Source organism: Chenopodium quinoa, unplaced genomic scaffold, assembly GCF_001683475.1.
Source record: "Chenopodium quinoa cultivar QQ74 unplaced genomic scaffold, ASM168347v1, whole genome shotgun sequence".
Taxonomy (NCBI): Eukaryota; Viridiplantae; Streptophyta; class Magnoliopsida; order Caryophyllales; family Amaranthaceae; genus Chenopodium; species Chenopodium quinoa.
Genome location: NW_018745587.1, coordinates 478,401 through 493,052, shown reverse-complemented (window position 1 = coordinate 493,052; position 14,652 = coordinate 478,401). Strand labels below are relative to the sequence as shown.

The 14,652-nt window shown below is 36.4% G+C and overlaps 2 protein-coding genes across 4 annotated transcripts; both read right to left on the bottom strand.

The window, feature by feature from the left end:
* Positions 1 to 217: 217 nt before the first annotated feature.
* LOC110716474 (reticulon-like protein B11) lies at positions 218 to 5,006 on the bottom strand. Of its 2 annotated transcripts, XM_021895105.1 has the most exons (6): positions 4,650 to 4,995; positions 4,357 to 4,537; positions 4,119 to 4,260; positions 3,962 to 4,031; positions 3,672 to 3,853; positions 218 to 687 (listed from the first exon to the last, which is right to left on the bottom strand). In XM_021895105.1, exons 1-5 carry the CDS (start codon positions 4,708 to 4,710, stop codon positions 3,681 to 3,683), a joined length of 627 nt encoding a protein of 208 aa, XP_021750797.1. In that variant the 5' UTR covers positions 4,711 to 4,995; the 3' UTR covers positions 218 to 687; positions 3,672 to 3,680. The 2 variants fall into 2 exon arrangements, with proteins under 2 accessions (XP_021750797.1, XP_021750796.1); XM_021895104.1 differs by having other exon boundaries at positions 3,962 to 4,260; positions 4,650 to 5,006.
* Positions 5,007 to 10,645: 5,639 nt separating this feature from the next.
* On the bottom strand, positions 10,646 to 13,834 carry LOC110716466 (PRKR-interacting protein 1-like). 2 transcript variants are annotated; one of them, XM_021895096.1, is made up of 2 exons: positions 13,269 to 13,834; positions 10,646 to 11,404 (listed from the first exon to the last, which is right to left on the bottom strand). In XM_021895096.1, the coding sequence occupies exons 1-2, from the start codon at positions 13,530 to 13,532 to the stop codon at positions 11,081 to 11,083; spliced, it is 588 nt and encodes a 195-aa protein (XP_021750788.1). In that variant the 5' UTR covers positions 13,533 to 13,834; the 3' UTR covers positions 10,646 to 11,080. The 2 variants fall into 2 exon arrangements, with proteins under 2 accessions (XP_021750788.1, XP_021750789.1); XM_021895097.1 differs by having other exon boundaries at positions 10,646 to 11,359; positions 13,269 to 13,823.
* Positions 13,835 to 14,652: the final 818 nt, after the last annotated feature.

The window sequence follows — 14,652 nt, the reverse complement described above, 5'->3', positions numbered from 1 at the left end:
CCCGACCCGCATAGGTTATAGAATTAATCTGAATTGACCCGACCCACTCTTACCCGACCCGTTTACCCAAATTCACAGCTCTAGTCTTTCCCCTCCAAAGAAAAGAATGTGTTGCTAACAATACATGTAATTATATTTGTATAGCGTGTATATCAAAATGCTAGATTAATCCCAAAAGTGAATGAGAATTGTTTGTGAAACACCTGTCCAAACAAAATGTGGAAAGGTATCATTAAGTCCTACTATAGCTTGCTAAAATTACATGGGCACAAATTTCCATCAAAAAAATTTTTTAGCACACATTTTCAGCTATTAATCTATATTTTCACCAAGAAAAGAGCTCAACAATATCCAGCTTCATGTAGAGTCTTGATCACTGAAAAAATACAAAGGAAACCTAAGGCTGATGATTTTACACTAATGTATGCCAATTTCTCCATCAGAAAAAGTGATGATCTCCAATTCACCACCTAGAACATATCTTACACTCTTTCTCAGTTCTGGAAGAAACGCCGTAAAGCCAATCGATATCCAACTACAAAATTTACCCATTTCTTAAAACCTTGTAAAGAAAAAGTCAAGTCACTCAAACCAAATCCCAGCTACGACCAATGTGAACGTCAATCTAGGACATTGTGTTACTAGACAAGTGTAGTATGCACAGCTCGAACATCCTCTTGAATTTATCTGAAAAATACATCAGATAATAGGTGAACACAATGGCCAAGCAAAAAGAGATCGTGCAATAAAGTAAACCATATATGCTCAAATTTGATGTAAAATGAAAAGACTAATGACACATCAGAAGTAACTTTATGCTATGTTTGGATAAGAAATTAGAAGGGAAATGGAAGGGAGGGAAATAGGAGGAAGGGGAAGGAAGGGAAAGTGGAGGAAATGATGAGCTCCATTTTCCCTCCAAATCTCTCCAATTTTGAAGGGATGGTCTTTATTAAAAGAGGAGGGAAAATGGATCCCTCCCTCCCCCAACATATTATCCAAACAAGGAACTTTGTCTCCCTCCCTTTCCCTTCACTTCCTTTCCTTCCATTTTTTGTTATCCAAACATAGCCTTAGTGAACAGAATGAGTTTATATAGTTCAATGCTCCAATCATGGGATTACCAGTTTATAAGTTCTAGGCTCCCATCAGAAGCACCAACTTTAAATCTTTAACACCGTAATTCATTACTACATTCTTTTGCAAGGTAATTCATAACTACATTCTAATAACAGATCCACAAAAGCGAATCAAAGTGCCAATATACAATGGAAATGTTGCACAAGATCGAAGCAGACCACCCAGATAAATTCCTTTTCTGGATGTATATTTCAGTGATTAGTTAGTAAAGCAGATTTATAAAGGCGAGTAAAATACTATAAACATGTGTAGGTCCAGCATCCAAAGTCTCATCCCCCCTCCCCTCCGATCATACAAGATTGAAACAGCGTGAACTGAAAATGCTGACTTATTTACAATGGCATCAACCAAAATAAGAAATAGCAGGTTATAGTCAAGAAATCATCCATGGCTCTTCTATAAGCACACAAAACGCTATCATCCAAATCTCCTCACGTCTCCTCTATAAAGCAACATTGTCATGGCATACTAAGATGAAAGAGTCTCCATATCCTTTCTCAAGACTCCTCTTCTCAATAATGATGCAGCTCAGTAATTTTCATACATGTCCCCTTTTATAAAGCAACATTCCTATGCCAGTCTCATAATTAATAGGGCTGTCATCATCAGTCCCACCCATATATCATCCAGGCAGTCACATCAAGCCCTCCGTCACTAGGGCTAGCAAAAGATTGGATTCGTAGGAAACTTTCAAAAAGAGGTTTTTAGGTGTTACATGCATTTTGCTCAAGTGTTATCCCATAATCTCTTATAAAAAAACCTTTCAAAAAGAATCAATATTGCTAATTATCAACCTCTCCCTTACCTCAATTGGGGGAAAAAATATTATTTCTTCACATATGTTAACAATATCCATCAAATAATAACTTAGTCTCACGTTAAGAACTTCATGAAAGATGTTAGATGTATCATGCAAGATCAAAGTTTACAAAGCTCCAGACTGATAAATATGTTTTCAGATGGAGGAGTGACTTAATAGAAGAAACCTTACCATCACTAAACAAACAAAAACAAATAAATAAGAGACAATTGAGTACATCTTTTCCCTTTAATAAACAAACAAAAAACACTTCACATCACTAGTAGAGAAAAAACTAAATGTCAGTCTCAATCTTCTCACAATTGTTAGCTTTATATCATAACACAGCAGAATGATACAGTTAAGTCAGGTATTAAATGCATTTGCAACTTGCAACTGCCATATTATTGCCATAATGACAACAAAATATCACACTGAGATAAGGTGACTAATCAATTTTAGAGCAGGTACAGAGCATAATTTGATCAAAATATCCACACCATGATATTATAAGATCATGTTTGATAAAACAGGACTGCACCAAATCAATATAATCTTCACTTATACCTAAAACAGGAAATTATAAGGTAAATTATATAGAACCAGAATTACAGAAAACACACTCGCACCCACATCAAATGGTCCAGTCTACAACAAATAGCTCCTTATTCCATTACATGTAGCTGGATGGAAAAAGAAATAAAGACAACACTACACACTATGATCAAAGGAAAATTTCTCAACACTACAGCCTTGAAGCACAAAATAACTGGAGTAAATGGTGTACAACACATAACTCCTAAATCCATTCAATTTGTTAAATTATGCCTTGAATTTATACAACCCCCCCCCCCCCAACCCACACCCACACACACAACCCATCCTTCAGTTTTGAGCTATGATTTCCTATTTGGGCCTATTTTGGGGCTAATTAAACTCCCAAGGTGATTATTAACAAACCTCTGGATGAAGTTAAGACATTATTAGTATCCATGTGTTCTTTACGTCTGTTTATCATTAGTCACTCTTACATTAGTTACAATACAATTACTGAAAAAGATATTATAATTTTCAAAGCCCTCTATGTTGAACCCATACAAGCAAATCTACACATCTTTAGGATAGTGGCATACCAATTAAGATTTCTGCTAAATTCTACACCTATGGCATAAACAAACCACATAAACACAAACCTAAAATATCAATATCAGAAGTAAATGTTAGCACAACTTCCCCCTTGTTAGAGAAGGACTAATGGAAAAGGAAAAGTATGCATTACTCATTAAGGTTCACAAAAGGAACATATCTCCCTACCCCAAAATACCAAAGCAAATGTACAATGAAATTTTCAGGCTTCATATACAGTGCAGTATAAGCTTGGAACAAACATAATCCGCGATTCTTTAGAAATAACAGCATTGTGTGGAGAGGAAACTACAACTATACCAAAGGAAAACTTGCACATGATGTATGTATGCCCGGGATGAAATCTATTTCAAATCCCAAACCCAATATTCTCAATTCAATGCTTTGACACTAATGTCATGCTATGTCTAAGTCACTCACCTAAGATCACAAGGAACATCAACATAAAAATGTAAACATTGATTTTAAAGGCCAAAAAACTGACACATAACCCCAGCACATACCATCATAATAAGAAGAAAATACTACAGATGCATTTTCCAATTCAAAAGCTATACCAAGTAAAGCAATCAGGAAAGAAGATTACCACTTCAGCCTACTGAGTCTTCTTCTTTTTCTTGTACAATGACACTGGGATCTTTCTTAAAACAGTTGCATCAACCTTTCTGTAACCAGCATCGAGTAGTCTACATGCTACATTCATCTTCTCATCAACCTGCCTCTGGTATTTTTCATACAACATTGGCACCGATAGAGCAAGAAGGAATCCTACCCAATTTATCGAATCAAACATCAATATTAATACACAGTGATACCCATAAGCCAAGAGCAGCACAAAAAAAGCAGTGAAAAGCGTGATCATATAAAAGCACTCACCAATATAGACAAATGTGACGAAATTGCACAAACTACCAATGTATGAAATCAACCACAACAATACCGCAACCTGAACGCAAAATTCAGAATTACTATGACTAATTATGAACAAATTGCAAACAGAAAACACAATTTTCCACCAATTAAGACACAAAACCTGAAGAAGAACCCTCAAATTCCCACAAACAGCAATCTCATGAGCAACAGCCAATGCACGATTAAGCCAAACTCGAATCACATCAGCGGCCTGCTCGATCGACTTATCCGATACTTCCAAATCAGGGACAGGTGGAAGAGGTCTAGTTCATCAATCACAACAAACAAATTCACCACATTTCAATTTCAACCAACATCAAAGAAATCATCAAAACATAAAACCAAAGAAAATCAATTACCTATTGAGAAGAGAAGCAGATTTCGCCCAGAAAAAGAGGATAGCAACAAGAAGCAAAAGCACATTAGCGACGAAAGTTAAAGGATTATAACCAGCACGTTCAAAGAGAAGCCATAATGATGTTGATGAGACTAGCAACAAAATACTTCCGAAACGTTTTCTCCATAATAGCACGTCTGCAACTGAAAATTACATCAAAATTCATCAAAATTGCGTCAAGAAATCAGCAGAAATGATCGAAATTGCAGAGATCAAACGAAATTGGATGAAAATTTGAGGAGAGAGAAAGAGTACCATAACCAGAGCCGAGAGTTTGATGAACAGAAATGCGACGATTAGAGTGAGAATCGCCCATTATATGATTGTTAGGGTTTGTGGATTCTCCTATTCTTTGAAGAATTAGGGTTTCTGATTCGAGATTCTTAAGAAAGAGAAAGAGGAAGAGAGAGAAAAATTGGATGTTAGGGAAAGCAGTTGAGAAAGAAATGAAAATTGAAATGGTGACGACAATTTTACGTTATTATGATATTGAAAATAGAGGGAATATTCATACAATTGTTGCTACCGGAAATGACAAATTAATGAATTATTGTTGTCCAATACGGCATTTACGTACTTGATTGTAAAAAAATTACGTACTTGTATACTTGTAGTTTTTTTTTTTTTTTTTTTTTTTTTATATATACTCTAATTGACATTATTTTTTTGCGTGAAAAATACAAATTGTATGAGCAAATGATGTAGATGGAATTTATATAATACTGAAATTATTGTAGCTAACTTTAAGATAAAAAGAGGACAAAATACCTATGAGTATAAATTTAGGTTGCATTTTTATTTGAATTTAACCTCTAAAAAGTATACTAGACTCTATGCAATGGATGACAATTGGGAAATTAGGGACCATTCTCCTCACATTTAAAGAATTGTTATGGATGAGACATTAATATGACCAAATTAAGAAAATTATCATACTTTTGTAAGGAAAATAATACATGATACAAGTACATGTAAGAAGTTACAAAAGGAAATTTTAGCTCAGCCGGTGTTTAATTTTACCATATATTATCATACTAATATCAATGTCATGTTTCAACAAAATAAACCCATGATGGCCATGAATATGTGTGAGTGAAGCAAGTCTAACTACACATTAGCATCCAAAACTTATCTTCAAGTAACTTTTTTCAATTAATTTGAACTTGAGATAATAGTAATGTAAATCATAGCCCTAAAAAATGATTAGCTAAAAGGTTAAAATAATATGGAGTGAATAAAGAGGAAAAAAAACTACACCAAACAGTAATTGTCATAAAGTCTCATCTTCAAACCATTTTACATAGTACGAAGTAATAGATAAAACAGAGTTAAGTATACAAATGGTGATCAAGTTTTTGTTTTTTTCACCCTTTGGTGATCAAGTTTTTTTATTTCACCCTTTGGTGATCAAGTTTTTTTATTTCACCCTTTGGGTTAACTCACCGGAACATCTTTTAATTGTTTTGAACTCAAAAAAAAAAAAAAAAAAAAACGAAAAAACAAAAAAACTTAGTCGCCCAACATAAACTTAATCACTTTCCCAAAAACATAATCACTTATCAATATTAAATCCTGAAATGAGTTTCAAAGCTGAATATACTCCGTATAATACTAGCTGTTGGGATAAATTACAAAAGTATAAATCAGGAGTATGTTTCCACACCCCACCAAATCGAACAACAAGTGCCATTGGGATCATCTCCATCTAAAACATATAATTGGCATTCAATTAAAAACTCAATAGCTATTGTTTAACATCAACACATATTGAAAATAAAACAACTTCCATATAATTCACAAACAAATTAGTGAATCGCTAAACATCGCCCGCAAATTACCATATAAAGCCCACAAATATGACTTGGTGTGACCATTATGCCCATTTTCTAAAATTGAAATAATCTCGGTTTAAAAAATGTGGAGCCGTACTGGCTCGCCGGGGGAGACCGGAGGGCAGGCCGGAGATGCGGGGGACGCCGTAGGTACGTCGTCGTCGACGGAAAACGAGGTAAGTCACCATTAAAATTCACGGGGTTTACCGTCGGAGTGGCTCTGGCGCCTAGGATGGACGCCCAAACCGTAGCTTGGACGTCCAAGCCAGACGCCAGAACCACCAGAGTGGCGTCCAGCCCAGACGCCCAGACCACCAGAGTGGCGTCCAGCCCAGACCACCAGACTGGCGTCCTGGCCAGACGCCCAGACCACCAGACTGGCGTCCTGGCCAGGCGCCACTCTACTGGCTGAGGCGGCCCTGCCAGGCGCCAGTCCAGTGGCTGTGGCAGCCCTGGAAGACGCCACCCTTATAAATTAATTTTTTTTTTCTTTTTTGATTTCGTTGTTGTTTTTTATTTATTTATTTTTTTTTTAAAAAAAAATCGAAAATGATTTTTTAAAAAAATTCGAAATGGGTTTTTTTTTAAATTAATTTTGAAAATTCGAAATAGGTTTTTTTAAAATTAAGTTTGAAATTCGAAATGGTATATTTTTAAATTTAGTTTGAAAATTCGAATTGGGTTTTTATAAAAATTAAGTTTGATTATACAAAATTATGCTTTTTTTTGTGTTAATTCTGTGTAAATATAGAAATTAAATGTATTATCCGTTAAATGTATTTATTGTAATATATAATTGATGCAGGATTATGGTGGAGACGGAAATGATTACAGTGGGATATTTGGACATGATGGTCCATTCGAAGAAGCTCAACAGGCGATTGATTGGGCAAAACAGGTTGCAATTGCAGCTGGATTTTGCTTGGTAGTAGTAACTCATAAATCTCAACGAGATGGTAGAATGGATCGAATTTTGAGATGTGACCGTTATCGCAAAAGAGAAGACAGGGATTTTCGTACAGCCACTCGGTTTGATACAAAGCGGAAAGGTTGTGGGTGTGAGTTCAGAGTAAAGGTTCGACAACTACGGAGTCGTGACGGTTGGGAAGTGATTGGTTACTCTAAATGGGGGTATCACAACCATGAGATGATAGTATATGAAGAGGTTCATCGACAGCTGAGCGGCTTAAGTCCTGCTGCGAAAGTAGTTGTGAAAGAAATGAGTGATGCTCAAGTCAAGCCTGCTAAAATATTAGCATCTGTGTTAGAGAAATTTCCAGAAGACCATCCAAACCGAAGACACATCTACAACGTCAGACAGCAACTCAGGTTTGAACGGTCAGAGGGAAGGAACCCTATACAGCAGCTGCTACACCAGGCACAATCACGTGGTTACCTGTTCTGGTTTGATTCTGATGAAGATACAACGGAGGTGACTCATCTTTTCCTTGTGCATCCTGATTGTGCTGATATGATCAAGTCTTGGCCATTTGTGATTTTGATCGACTCAACGTACAAGACAAACAAGTACAAGTTCCCACTGGTTGAGATCATGGGGATGACTCCAACGAACCAGAACTTTCTGATTGGTCATGCAATCATCAAGGATGAGACGGCTCCAAGTTATTATTGGGTGTTGGAGAAGCTGAGAAACTACATCGGGCCTAATGTTCATCCAACAGCCATCGTCAGCGACTGTGAGGGAGGTCTCTTTGCCCCTATAGCAGAGTTGTTTCCAGAATCGAACCACTTATTGTGCACATGGCACATCAACAACTGCGTGAAAGTGAAAGCCTACAACCTTTTCAACAAGAATTTGGAAATAGCAGAGAGATTGGTGAATGGTAAGTGGCGGAAGATCCTACAGGCTACCACAGAGGAAGCGTATGAGCGAGCATTGGCTAACTTCAGGGATTCGTACCAGTGGTGTCCGGCACTGGTGGACTATGTGATGCAGCAATGGGTCCCTCACAGGGAAAAGTTTGTCAAATATTGGACAAGCCAGGTACTTCATTTCGGGAACACTACAACATGTAGAGTTGAGAGCGCTCATAGAGCTACCAAGGACTGGATTGATTCATCGACCGCTGCTTTGGATACACTGTTCGATAGACTTAACAAGTCAATTGAAACTCAGAAGAACGGCATCAGGAACTCTCTAGAGGACTCCAGACGACGACATGGTACGATGTATAGCCATTTTATATTTAAGATTCTCCATGGTCGTGTGTCGCACTACTGCTTGGGGTTGATTCTCACTGAGCTGAACAGGATGAGGGACTTGGCTGATGAAGTGTATGCTCGGTGTGGGTGTGCTATTTCACTGAGCCGATCCCCAGGAAAACTGGCCTACACTGTCGGGGTCACACACCTCTACTGTGTCGCGTGGCCTGAGCTTGTTTCCGCCGCTCTTATCCGGAAACAAGGTACATCCGAGGAGTAGAAAAACATAAGCACTCAGCTGTGCGTCGTGCGTCCTACGTACACTGGGGTACAAACACCGCTGCAACACGGATGCGATCTTCACACCTAAATCAAATAAACTACTACCCAAATCAAATAAACTAAAAACATACTAACAAATTAACATAATAAAGAAATTAACAAAACACTTAAATAAAAATAATAGAATAAAAAATACACTTAGAAAGGAAATAAAATCAACACAGAAGAATATATATAAACATAAATAATTCATTCCCAATTAAAATAAATTAACTAACCAAAAACAATATCAATAATAAAATTTAAAATAAATTAACTAACCAAAAACAATATCAAAGTCACAAAAAAAATTTAAAACAAATCAAAATAGAGAATAAAAATAAAAATGTACAAAAAAACAAACAAATAATTGTAAACAAAATATAAACATAAAAAAAATACAACAAAATTGAAAAAATTTATAAAAATAAACAACAAAATATAAAAACAATTCAAAAAGATATTACACAAAAAAAAAAAAAAAAAAAAAAACAATATTTTAAAACAAATATAAAAAAAAAAAGAAAAAAAAGGGGGGGGCGCCTTGGCTGGACGCCCAGCCAGCGGTGGTGGCGCCAGCTGCAGACGCCGCCACCAGTGGGCTGGCGCCTGGGCTGGACGCCACAGCCACGGCTGCGGCGCCTTGAATAAACGCCACAACCGTGGCTATGGCGTCCAGCCCAGGCGCCAGCCTACTGGTGGCGGCGTCTGCAGCTGGCGCCACCACCGCTGGCTGGGCGTCCAGCCAGGGCGCCCCACCTCCGTCACGGCGGTTTTTCCTTTTTTTTTTTTTTTTTTTTTTTTTTACAAATTGTACCTTGCCTCCTTGGGACCTCCTTCCCTCCGCCGCCGCCGCCAATTCCTTGCCTTGCCGCCTCGACATTGCCGTTGTTTGAATTTTTTTTTTAGAGAGGTTGAAAGAAGATGAGCGATGAGAGATGAGAGTGTGAGTGTTTTTTTTAGGTCAAGGGCAATATTGTCAAACCAAGTGAATTTTGTGGGCTTTATGTAGTAATTTGTGGGCGATGTTTAACAAATCCCACAAATTAACACATAAATACACTTTACTTGACATTAAATACTAAATTCTTTCAATTAAGTACAATTACTCTGTTTCACACTACTCCTTCGAATTACACTAAAGTCAAGATACCCACCCAATTTAACCATGCATTAGCAAATCAAGAGTCTTACAACAATAATCTAAAGGTAAAAATACGAAATTTTATCATCAAACACCAAATTCGACCCTAAATTCAGGAAGAATTCCACAATTTTTGACACTTTAAACCCTACTTTTTTCGATTTTAAAGACGACACAACGATTGAGGCAATTATGAATAACTTAACCAAAGAGATCAAGTACAAATTTACCTTTCAAAGTGCCGAACTCCTTTAATCAAGCTTTCCAAAAGAGCAAATCACCATTATTCATTAAGAGTGAAGTTTGAAGAACTAGTAAAGAAAATAAAAAAAATAAAAAAAAAAAAGGAAACGTGGGGAAGGGGAAGAAGTGCACCAAAGGGGGAAATTTTGGGAAAAGTTCATAAGAGGCGTCATTTTCACAAATTTGACGTGCCTCGTGTGAATAAAAAAAAATTAAATACCTGTTTTTTTCCTATTGGTTAACCACAAGTGACCAAGTTTTTAACCCATATCTGACAAGTGATTAAGTTTTTGCTTCCTTTTTATTTATTTTTTGCCAGAATTACCCCTCTAATCACCAAACGGTGAAAAAAATAACATAATCACCAAATAGTAAAAAAATATAAAACATAATCACCAACCTTATGCTTAACTCAGATAAAACATACGAAGTTTGAAGTAGAAGTTGATATGATTCCAAACTTTTTGATCCGTAATCCCCTGCTTCACTTTATTGTGTTAGCTGAATTTCGAAATTTCATTTCGAAGTATAGTGGGGTGGCTCAGTCATATGGGGGCTAAGGCACAACAGTGCACGGCCATGAAACTTTGAATTAAGCAAGTACATAGCTATTAGTCTATTACATAGCAATTAGCAACTAAATGAGGCATACAACACAGCAATCTATAAAACATACTATTATGCCCAATAACCGTACTATGCAAATACATGAAATCGTAGTTGCTCAGTCATGAGTGTCCAAAAACATGAACTGTTGAGGGTTTGTTCAATAACCAATATAACCGTACTTGGCTCAACCATGCAACTATCAATTTTTAATTTCCAATTGAATGATCTATTGAATGATCTCAGAGTTAGCAAAGCGCTGTAATTCAGGACAAATGGAGATCTCTACTTTGCTTCAGCCAATCACAATTTGAGCAATTTTGTGTTATATGGCAATTGGAGAAAAATCACTGCCGGAGAAAGTCTTCCGGAAGTGCTCAATCATCTCCTGTCTTCTCATCATTATCAGTATCCCCGCTATCATCGGAAACATCCACTTTCTGATGCTCGCCTCCAGCTGTATTGGGTTTGCTTCTCTTCTCCTTCTTTCTCTGCTTCTTTTTCTGGCGTTTTGCACGCTTTTTAGCTGCTTGTTCTTCAGCAGCTTTCAGTCTTTGTTCTCTTCTATATTCGAATTCTGCAACCTCTCTCCTTCTTTGATAGTCAACTTCCATTCTGACAAGCCTGTCTTGCTCTTTCCGCCTCATTTGCCGGTACTTCAATACAAATTTAGCATTCAAACCAGGATAACAAGAATCTGTCTTTGGGTCACAAAAAATAGGAAGGGGGAATAAACACAAGAACATAAGCGCACCTTACCTGAAATAGGCCATTGGTCAACCCATATAGATTATATATATTCAAATACACACACACACAGAGGTAAGATAAACAGGCAGAAATGTAGGAGTCGAGAATGTCAGGTGCACAACTATGCATAATTGCCATCAATTAGGTTCAACATGTTTGACCAGTTTTTTAAGGAGCTAGTAAAAGGTAATAATGAAAACTAACTTGAGCCTTGAGGTACTGTGTCTAAGATAAAGAAAATTATGTACTTCACTTGTAAGGTCCACCCTGATACCCTCATCCAGATTTTGCATTTTATTCAAATAATGCATGCCAACACAATCACAATCTTAGTTTCAGTTGTTTTGTCTTAAAACAAACAGCTAGTAATAACTCATTTCTCAATGGCTCTCCAGCAAATGCATTTTACACACCAGAGGAGCTATAGGATGGGCACGTCAAAGAAGAGAATAATGTAACCATGGCAGTATGGCAATGCCCAAACTCAACCTCATGCTTATACAGTAACCATGACAGCATGGCATTGCCCATACATGAGAAAAAAAAAAAGGACGCCAAATATATTTAACACGCGACAGTCAGACTCTTGCAGAATAAACGAGTAGTTCAAGGATGAATACTAAAACAGTAAAACTTGTAGAAGGTTGTTAATAAAACTTAAAGAAAGTTGTTCATAAAACTTGTAGAAGGTTGTTCAAAGGCACCCACGGGTTCCCAGCTAAACATGACAAATTGACAAGTATACTAAAGCAAGAGAATATATGGTTCCACCATTCAGCAGCAGTCAAGGTTATTAAATTCAAGTCGAGAGTTGCAGTGAAAAGTTTGAAAACAAAAACTTTGATACCTTTAAACCTAAATGACTTATATAAGTGACAAATGAAGCTACAAGAAGAGTGTTACACAAAGCAAACAGAAGATGCATTTGTCATCAAACCAGCAAAAGAAGATTCCTCCTTTTCTCCCACCCTAGATTTTCCTATTTGCTAAAACCTTTCAGTGGATAAAGGTTGCAATTATATAAGAAGTATTGCTTATGTATTGAATTATAGTTTTCATTGACAAACTAAATGCACCCATTTCCGGTAATTCAGCCATATGCCCTACCTATTACTTCCATCTACAACATCAAGCAATAAAAAAAAAACAAGATGATGAACTTGAGCTGTATCATAAACTTCCTCATCACACAAATCATCCACGTCGAACATGTGTCTCCGTTTCCTTATCACTCATGCTCCCAACTGAACCATTTCCACAAACCAAAGTATCCACTCCAACTTCCAACTAATAATTCATAACACAGAAAACCGCCCCTTTGCTCAATTTGTTTTGTGATTATAACCTCCTAAGAAATTTCAACAATTGGTCATGATCATTTCACTTACTCTAATTTTTGCAGGAGTCAAGCTCGATTTCAAAAATAAATTACAACCCGAAATACATTACACACATAACTTCTTACACAACCAACTAGCAATAACCACAGAAAAACTCATTAAACAAATAGGCAAAATCATCCTTAAATCGCATCACTTGCAAGATTCCACTGTATACCACAAGCATCAAAATTTCCCCTTTTCGCTTGTTAAACAGTAATCCCTAATTTCGACTCAAAAAGATATCAACTTCAACCACTATATTTACTCCCCCAAGTTCTCATAATCTATTGTTCTTGCAAATTAAACTGCATTTAGCTACCAAATCACAACTGAATAAATAAAATTAACAACTAAAATTTCCTAAAAACAACATAAAGAGTTATTTAAATAAATGAATGAAAATTAAGGGCTTAGGGTTTTAGAGAAAGGAAACCTGATGAAAATCGCCGGAGCCAGAACCAGCAGAACTACCAGAAGTATTACTAACACGAACAGGAACATTCTCAAGAATACGACGTAGTTTAATCTCAATATCTTCCTCTTCTTCTTTGAAAGGAGCGCGAGTGTACTCTACGATCGCGTTGCTTGTCGATGGCGGCGGTCTAGGTGGCAAAGCGGACATTGTTGTCGGCTTATCTTCTACTGCAACTATCTGTAAGTCGCCTTCTAACACCGACCTCGATTGACCCGATGACATTGTTTTGATTCGAAAAATTGAATGAAATTGGATGGTTTTGTAAGAAATTGAATGGTATTACGAGAAGATTTTGTGATTATTGATGATTTTTGAATGATTTGGGGGTAAAATTGGGGGTAAGTTGTGAATTGAAAACCCTAGAAATTTGATAGGAAATTGCGGCTTCCCGGGGAGGAGACGAGTACGGATTATTGACGGAAAGAAAGACTAAAGAGTATAGAACAGACAAAAAATGAGAATCGATTGATCAATGGTTAAAAACGTATGTAAAATAGGATGGGTATGTAAAATGTATACTCTCCTGTTCCTTTAGGCTTTATTTGGTTCAATATTAGTAAAGGAAAAGAAGAGAAAGGATGGGAAGGGAAAAGAAAGGTGATTTTATTTTCCAATATTTGGTTGATGAAAGGAAATGAAGGGAAGAGAAAGGAAATTACTTTTATTTTTCTCTTTCCAGTCAAATTCCTCCAATTTTGGGAGGAAAGAAAAGCCAAAATTTTGTTAAGAGACTTTCCTCTCACTTCCCTTCCTTTCCTTTAGATTTTTATGTCATTTATTCAACCAAATATGTGAATATGATTAAAACAATTTCCTTTCTTTTCTTTTCCATCCAAATCCCTTCAACTAAAAAGGGCCTTATTTTTGCCCGAATTGGATTGGATTTTAGTTTAAAAAATTTAACCATGCATTATCGTTTATTTACAAGAGATTATATACTATGTAGTAGAGATTATATACTATGTAATTGAGTGGGATTTTGTTAGGTTCCTCACATCATATATTTTATTTATAAGACGCGTTTTGGAGACCATGTAAAGTCAAATGGGGCGTAAATGTTTTTTTAGATTTTAAACTTATATAAGAATCAATGGTTAAAAACAGACAAATATGAATTTAACCTTAGTAGTATCTAATTAAGATTGTGTCCTTTTCAAGAAGAAAGGGGCTCATTTGATGAAAGAGATAAAGAAAATCCCTCAAATAAGTCTCATGAGATTTAATCCCTAAACCTCGGAGATATAATGTGGGAATAATATCACTACTCCATCACCTCAACCTCAACCTCAACCTCAATTACATTACTAAAATTGATTTGTACTAATAAAGCTGATAGTAAGCT

Excerpts from the sequence above, each read along its gene's own strand:
- LOC110716474 (XM_021895104.1), bottom strand. The coding sequence starts at position 4,710 with ATGGGCGATTCTCACTCTAATCGTCGCATTTCTGTTCATCAAACTCTC. Across the intron at positions 4,261-4,356 it reads TCTGCTTCTCTTCTCAATAG|ACCTCTTCCACCTGTCCCTG; the intron begins GTAATTGATTTT and ends TTGATGAACTAG. Across the intron at positions 3,854-3,961 it reads CGTCACATTTGTCTATATTG|GATTCCTTCTTGCTCTATCG; the intron begins GTGAGTGCTTTT and ends TAAATTGGGTAG.
- LOC110716466 (XM_021895096.1), bottom strand. The coding sequence starts at position 13,532 with ATGTCATCGGGTCAATCGAGGTCGGTGTTAGAAGGCGACTTACAGATA. Across the intron at positions 11,405-13,268 it reads GCTCCGGCGATTTTCATCAG|ACAGATTCTTGTTATCCTGG; the intron begins GTTTCCTTTCTC and ends TGTGACCCAAAG.